Source organism: Pinus tabuliformis, chromosome 9 (assembly GCF_031772625.1).
Source record: "Pinus tabuliformis cultivar Carrire ecotype Pingquan chromosome 9, CPIR1, whole genome shotgun sequence".
Classification (NCBI taxonomy): domain Eukaryota; kingdom Viridiplantae; phylum Streptophyta; class Pinopsida; order Pinales; family Pinaceae; genus Pinus; species Pinus tabuliformis.
In genome coordinates this window covers 618,274,965-618,282,406 of record NC_142307.1, presented here as the reverse complement: position 1 = coordinate 618,282,406, position 7,442 = coordinate 618,274,965, and the positions used below count along the sequence as shown (strand labels likewise).

Below are 7,442 nucleotides of genomic sequence, written 5' to 3'. Positions count from 1 at the left end.
GACTGGAAGGAGTCTTAACCAAAGTTCAGCACAACAAACATCTAGGTATACAAGGCGGAAGTCCATGGGATGCAAAGAAGATCCTCAAAGATAGCAAAAAGAGAGGGCGCAAGACGGACCTGCAAAGAACCATTGCAGTAGGGGAATTGCTTGTGGAATCAGGGCGATTCCCTAAGCTGACTAAGTTCTACAAACCTGCATCACATTTACCATGAAGCTAGTCTCATGGAATGTAAGAGGACTCAACAGTCCCTCGAAAATTAGGATGATCAAGAACTTGATACAGCAAGAAAAACCCTCGCTAGTTTTTCTTCAAGAAACAAAAAAAAGCACAACAGCTATGGACAAGGTTAGAAACAAGATCTGGGCCGGCAGTAATCTAATGTCAGTCGGAGCTTCAGGAGCATCGGGTGGATTAGCAATATTATGGAACCCACAAGTCCTTAATCTCTACGACTTCCATGCTGCGCACTTTCTCATACAAGCTTCCTTCCATCTTATAGGAACTCAGATCCATGGCCATTTAACCAATGTCTACTTCCCGCAAAATAATCAACACAAACTGGATTTGTTAAATACACTGTCCAGTTTGAATGAGAATAGACAATTCCCGCTCTGGATAAGCGGTGGAGACTTCAACATCATTCAATCGCTAGAGGAGAAAACAGGGGGAAGATCACGATTGGAAAGTGACAGCAAAGGGTTCAGAGACTTTATTCAGGACAACCATTTAATGGATATTCCTACTTCCAATGGGATCTTCACCTGGACCAACAAGCGCAGCGGGGTCAATCACATCGCCTCTAGACTTGACCGATTCCTCCTTTCAGATAATGCAATCCACTTGGGCGGAGACTTCAATGCGTCAATATTACCACACGGAGGATCTGATCACTGGCCCATTGTGCTCCACTGGTCGAGGCCGGGTGTAAGATGCAATCGACCCTTCCGCTTCGAAGCTTTTTGGCTCACTAATACAAAATTCCGGCAGATTGTGGAGGACGCTTGGAAAGCTTTTAGACCTCCAGAAGGGGCCAAAATGTTTCAATTTCAACAAAAATTGAAAAACCTTAAACAGGTTCTCAAAAATTGGAACAAAACCCAATTCGGCAACATACAGGAGGATCGACAAAGACTGGAAAAACAAATGGAGAATCTACAGCAAACCATTATTGAAGAAGGCCGTACAGAGGAGCAGTCACAGCAAGAGCAGATCCTTTGGCATAAATTAGAAGAACGAAGAAAGCAAGAAGAAATACTATGGCAACAGAAATCTCGAATCAATTGGCTAAAAGAAGGTGAAAAAAACACAAAATTTTTTCATAGAACTGCTGTTCAGAGGCGCATGCACAATAACATCACCTTCATCAACAATCCGCAGGGCGAAAGGGTAGAAAGCCATGAAGACATGGAAAAAGAGTTAACACATTACTTTCAAGATATTCTCAAAGAGCCAGAAGGAAACAAAGATGCAGAGATTAAAGCCATCACTCAGCACATTCCTCGAATCATAACTGAGGAGCACAACAACAAATTACTCCAGCATACATCCCTAAAAGAAATTGAGGAAGCAATGAACCAGCTCAAGGATGGCAAAGCACCGGGGCCGGACGGTTTCACGGCAAACTTCTACCACGCATTCTGGGATCTAATTAAAGTAGAAGTTTGGGAGCTGGTGGAAGAATCGCGAAGCATGCACTGGATCCTTCCAGCTCTCAATACCACCTTCATAGCGCTAGTTCCAAAATGTGCAGAACCAAGCAAGCCTGAAAGCTTTAGACCAATTGCATTATGTAATGTCATATATAAGCTTATATCTAAAGTCATTGCAAACCGACTCAAACCTCTGTTACCCTTGCTCATCTCTCCGGAACAAACAGGTTACGTCGAGGGAAGGCAAATTATGGACGGGATCATTCTATCAAATGAAGTGATTCACTCTCTCAAGATTCTCAAAAAGCCAGGTATGCTTCTCAAGTTAGATTTATCAAAAGCTTTTGACAAGCTTAGTTGGAACTATATTCAAAAAATGCTCATCGCTTTTGGCTTCAGTCATACTTGGACAAGATGGGTCTTTAATTTAATTTCCTCCCCAAGCTTCTCTGTACTGTTAAATGGTTCTCCTTCACAACCCTTTCGGCCTTCAAGGGGCATTAGGCAAGGGGACCCATTGTCGCCTTTTCTCTTTGTTCTCATGGCGGAGGGGCTTGGCAGATTGTTGAAGGCGGCCATCTCCACTCAAATGCTAAAAGGAATCTCGGTCCATGGCTCTCCTCCTCACTCCCATCAACAATTTGTTGACGATACTTTGCTATTTGGCCACCCATCCTCAAAGGAAGCCTCGGTTTTTAAATCTCTGCTCTCCATCTTCTCAAAAGCCTCTGGAACCTCCATCAACTCTTCGAAATCCCATCTATATTTCTTTAACACCCCCCTCTCCACTCAAAGAAATATCGCTAGAATTATGCAGTTTACCATCTCTAAACTCCCGTCAACTTATCTAGGAGCCCCCCTTGCTGCGGCTGCAATCAATCATTCCTCCTGGCAGTCACTTCTTGACAAATTTGAATCCAAACTCTCACTCTGGACGTTTCGAGCTCTCAACACAGCCAGTAGGCTTGTACTGATCAAGTCGGTTCTCCAAGCCTTGCCTTTATACCTCTTTTCCCTTGTAGCGGCACCCAAATGGGTCCTCAAATCAATTCGCAACCTACAACGCAATTTTCTCTGGGGTTCATCGGGTCTCAACAGAAAGTGGGCACTGGTAAAATGGTCTGAAGTATGCAAACCCAAATCTGAGGGGGGACTAGGACTTAGAGACCCGCTGCATAGCAATGACATCATGGGAGCCCGCATGTGGTGGAACTGGCTCACCAAGCCAAATGCCCTATGGGCCAAATTGTGGCAAGCCAAGTACGCCCCAGGCAGCCAATGGAATGATCTAATTAGAATCAATTCCACTATTCAAGGTTCTCCCATATGGAATGCCGCCAAACCCCACAGTAAATTCATACAAGAACATTGCTTTTGGGAGGTGCACTCTGGAAACTCAGCCAGATTTTGGGAGGACTCGTGGCAGCAGCTCCCCCCACTGACTACAGTTTTTCATAAGCCTCTATGGCAAGAGCAGATGCAACAAGCAGGACTCACACAAGTCAATCAGTTTTGGCAGCACTCTGATAACACTGACTTCAGAACCTGGAAGAAGGCCAGCCTTTGGCAAGATAATTGGCAAAGCGAAACTTATGAGGAAATAGAGGAAGAACTCTCATACAGGAAAATCAGATACTCCACTCAACATGACCGACTTCGATGGGGACATAAACACAAAGGCACATTCACTACTCAAGAAGCCCATCAGCTCAGATATAATGGAAACCAACCAATCAAGGACCCGATATGGGAAAAGATCTGGAGACCAGAAATATGGCCCAAAATATCCACCTTCCTATGGCTGCTTAGTAAACGAAGAATATTAACCTGGGACAACCTGATAAAGCGAGGTTTTGTGGGGCCATCAAGATGTCCGAACTGCAATATTGCCTCAGAAACGATAGGACATCTTATGGAGTCCTGCTCGTTAGCTAAGCTAATATGGGGGAAAGTAGAGAGCTGCCACATGAGAACAGAGGCCAGGACAGAGGATATAGCTGAAAACTTAAGGAAATGGAATCCCTCTCCCTACAAAAGTCAGCTTCTCAATCACTTGTGGAGACTCCTACCAGGTTTCATATATTGGATTCTCTGGAAAGAACGAAACCACAGAATCTTTAATAACTCTTCCCGGCCCATGGAAGCCTTATGGTTCATTCTCACCAATCAGTTGCAAGAAACTTTGGCCCTTAAATCATGGTCAGACACGGATATGCCAGATACTCCATTAGAAGGCAAGATCCTGAAGGCTTGGAACATAAATCTCTCAATGCTCCAGAAAGAAGGTATCAGACCCACTATCAGCAGCTCCTCTCCTTCTAGCTGGTCCCCCCCTGAGTTTGCGTCCTACAAGATGAATTTCGATGGGGCAGCCAAAGGAAATCCCGGGCTGGCAGGTTATGGAGGACTCTTCCGAAATCACACAGGGGAAATAATCCAAATTTTCTATGGTTCTCTAGGTAAAGATACCAATAATGTGGCCGAACTAGAAGCTTTATGGAGAGGACTATGCATTGCAGAACAGCACAACTACTTCCCTTTGGAAATAGAAGGGGATTCATTAATCCTAATCAACGCCGCCCAAAGACTCCAAGCCGGTACGCCGGCGGCCAAGGTTGCCACGAGTTGGAGATTATTAAGCAGATTAGAATCATTGGAGGAGAAACTTCACACCACACAGAGTATAGAGTTCAAACATGTAAGAAGAACAGCGAACAAGGTGGCAGACAGATTAGCCAACAAAGGAGCCTCTCAAGCTATCTCTTATTTTACTGGCTCTCTGAACAATTCCGAAGATGACAAGCTCAATTATGACTGTATCTCTCAGGCGAAGAAGGATCTCATCGCCCCGGATGCGGGTGATTAAAAACGGAAAGAATGACACGGGCCATCACGTGGCCGAGTGTCAAGACCACATGCAAAGGTGGTACCATGGGGTGAAGGCGTTAAGGCGTTTTAATGTGGTGAAGGCCGGAGATGAGACGGCATTAATGCCTGTCCTCTCGGCTCGAGGGAGGCAGGTGAGCAGTCGAGCGATGGAGAGGTTTAAGCGAGGGAGTATGGCTGGTTTGCGGAAGTATGGAGCGTCTGGTGGAGAGTCCCTCCTCTGTGCTAGCCGCAAGGTGAATGCAGAGCCGAGGGGGGAAACGGGAGAATGTGAGATTGCGACACATCGTGGGAGGAAGACTGTGAGTTATATGCTGAATGTCTTATTGATAATTCTTGCAGTTCGAGAGGTGAATTTGCTCGGTCAATGGGTTCGTAAGGCGAATTTGCTCTGTCATAAGGCTCGAGAGGCGGATTCAGGAATTGGGGGTAGGTTTTGGAAGTGGGCTCTGGAAGCCTGCTCGTGGTGCAGGCCCTCAAGCCTGGTTCTGGAAGCTAATCGCTATCTGGTCCTTGACGCTAATTCCTGGAGCTCGGGCACATTAAGGTATTGGACTCCTGAGGCCAGACATCGAGAGTGGTGGTGGAATTCGCTATTGCTACTGGGAGTAGCGTTAATTCTGGTGACTGTTCACAGCATAGACTTTGAAAGGCATTTAAGTATGCCGCGAGACAGGTTACGAATGGGTAGCCGGAGGGGAGGAATTCAAGGTCGCGCTCCGCCGAGAGATGACCATCACTCCCCTTCTTCTTCAATAGAAGTCACCTCTCAGCCTTGTTGGTTCCAGGATAGCAATGACGAAGTGGGAGGGCATAAGGAGAGCAGCCCAAGTGAAGGTGACAGTCACAGAGAGCTTCCCATGCTCAGGTATCGCCTCCCCTGTCCGCATGTCAATTCCTCTCTGATCGTGACAATTGCAGTGGAGCATGGCATTGAGCCTCAACAGCATAGGCAGCATCCCAGTGGGGATGACTCCCCTGTTGCCTGCCTTCCCGTAGGTGAAGAAGGGGGTGGGGCTCAGCCCGAGCTCATTCCTGGGATGGGATGGTCAGTTCCGGGTCCCGCGGGAGGGAGGAAATTGGAACGCCCTGGCCTCAATCCGAATCCAAACGCTGGCCCCTCGGCACGAGCAATCACTCATCCGCCTGGTTCGTGTAAGGGCAAGCAGAAAATGGAAGACTCCGACCTCAATCTGGATCCTGTAGCTGATACCTTGGTGCGTGCTGCTCCTTGGCCCGGTCCGAGGGAACTTGCCAGAAATGACAGTCCTCATAAAATCATTCAGCTCTCGGATTCGGAGAACACGCTCCACTTCGGATGCAGAATTGCAGAGCAGCCCCAGTCTATGGACGAAGAATGATGTTGTCATGGTAATTTATGTTTTGTTTGGGATTTTCCGGGGCAATTCAGTTACATTTTCCATATGTTGGCTTTACAGTCCAAATGTCGCTTGTAAATGTCCAAGTGTCCAGTGTATACGTCCAGTGTTCTATGTCTTTGTCCGTGTCAAATATGTTTATGTGCATCATATGTTCAGTCCAGCAATGGACAGTCTATCAGTGTTATGTAATAGAGTCAGCAGGAGTACAGCGAACCACCCAATTTTGAACTCTCTCAAGTTGGGTGCTGCAATATGGGCAAGGCCAAGGAGCCTGAGAAAATCCACTTAAACCTTGCCCTCTGTAATCTTTTTTGTATATTTGTTTTGTAAAGATAATAGAAGTAGTCATATTCAGAAAAAAAATATATATATACATATTTTTTAATAGTGAATTGCTTACTTTACTCTCCCTTACTTTTAGCTCTTTAGAATTATTCGAAGGTAATGTGTGGTACAACCTCAATTTTTAAGAATGTTAGTTTGGCACTATACCTAACTATTATATTTTACAATCTCCTCCCTCTTTTATCATGTGTTACCCATAACATGGACCGAAAACACTTATTTATCTAAAATATATTGGACTCTTTTATGAGTGCAAGTTTAACCAAACATTTTGATTTTGTTTTTAAATTTGATTTAAGAAATTCTCAATATCGAATCCCCTTTCAAACTAGGTATCCAAGAATCCCATATGGTTTGTTTACTCTAAATTGGTTAACCAAACATTTGGTTTTTAATTGTTTAATCAAACATTTTGTTTTTAAATTATTTATCCAAACATTTTGTTTTTAAATCTTTGAACAATTCTCAATATCCAAACTCCCTTCGAACTACTCTAAATTTAAAAATATTGCAAAATCTTATAATTGTATATTCATTTACTAAAACTTTAAAATCTCTCAAGTAATTTTTATTATTTTTTAATTATTATTACTATTACTTCCCCAACTTTAGAAAGGAATCCCTAAAATACTCAACTATTTCTTTTAGACTCGTCCATGTTACGTTCAATATATATACATATTTTTTAATAGTGAATTGCTTACTTTACTCTCCCTTACTTTTAGCTCTTTAGAATTATTCGAAGGTAATGTGTGGTACAACCTCAATTTTTAAGAATGTTAGTTTGGCACTATATATTGAACTATTTCTTTTAGACTCTTCCATGTTACGTTCAATATATATACATATTTTTTAATAGTGAATTGCTTACTTTACTCTCCCTTACTTTTAGCTGTTGCACCACCAATCTTACTCGAATTACAGGAGTGTCGAAACAACTAGAAGGAGGAGCTGAGGCCTGGGTCATCGCATAATAGACGGGGGAGTTGTGGATCTTCTAAGCCTTTGCTACCGCATCAGACTCGCTACTCGGACGAGAGGGAGGGTTTTTAGAGAGGCAATGATCTGCAGGGGGAGAGGGGTCGAAGGGAGGGGATGAGCAGACGCCCAGAAGGATTAGGGTTTCAAGAGACAGTGGGGGACAATCTAGGGTAGGTGAGTCAATGGAGAGAGTCC

General features: G+C 44.2%; 1 protein-coding gene across 1 annotated transcript; it reads left to right on the top strand.

Moving 5' to 3' along the window:
* The first annotated feature begins 340 nt into the window (after positions 1 to 340).
* Positions 341 to 4,519, top strand: LOC149150096 (uncharacterized). The gene has a single exon (XM_089442696.1). The coding sequence runs from the start codon at positions 341 to 343 to the stop codon at positions 4,517 to 4,519; it is 4,179 nt and encodes a 1,392-aa protein (XP_089298822.1).
* Positions 4,520 to 7,442: the final 2,923 nt, after the last annotated feature.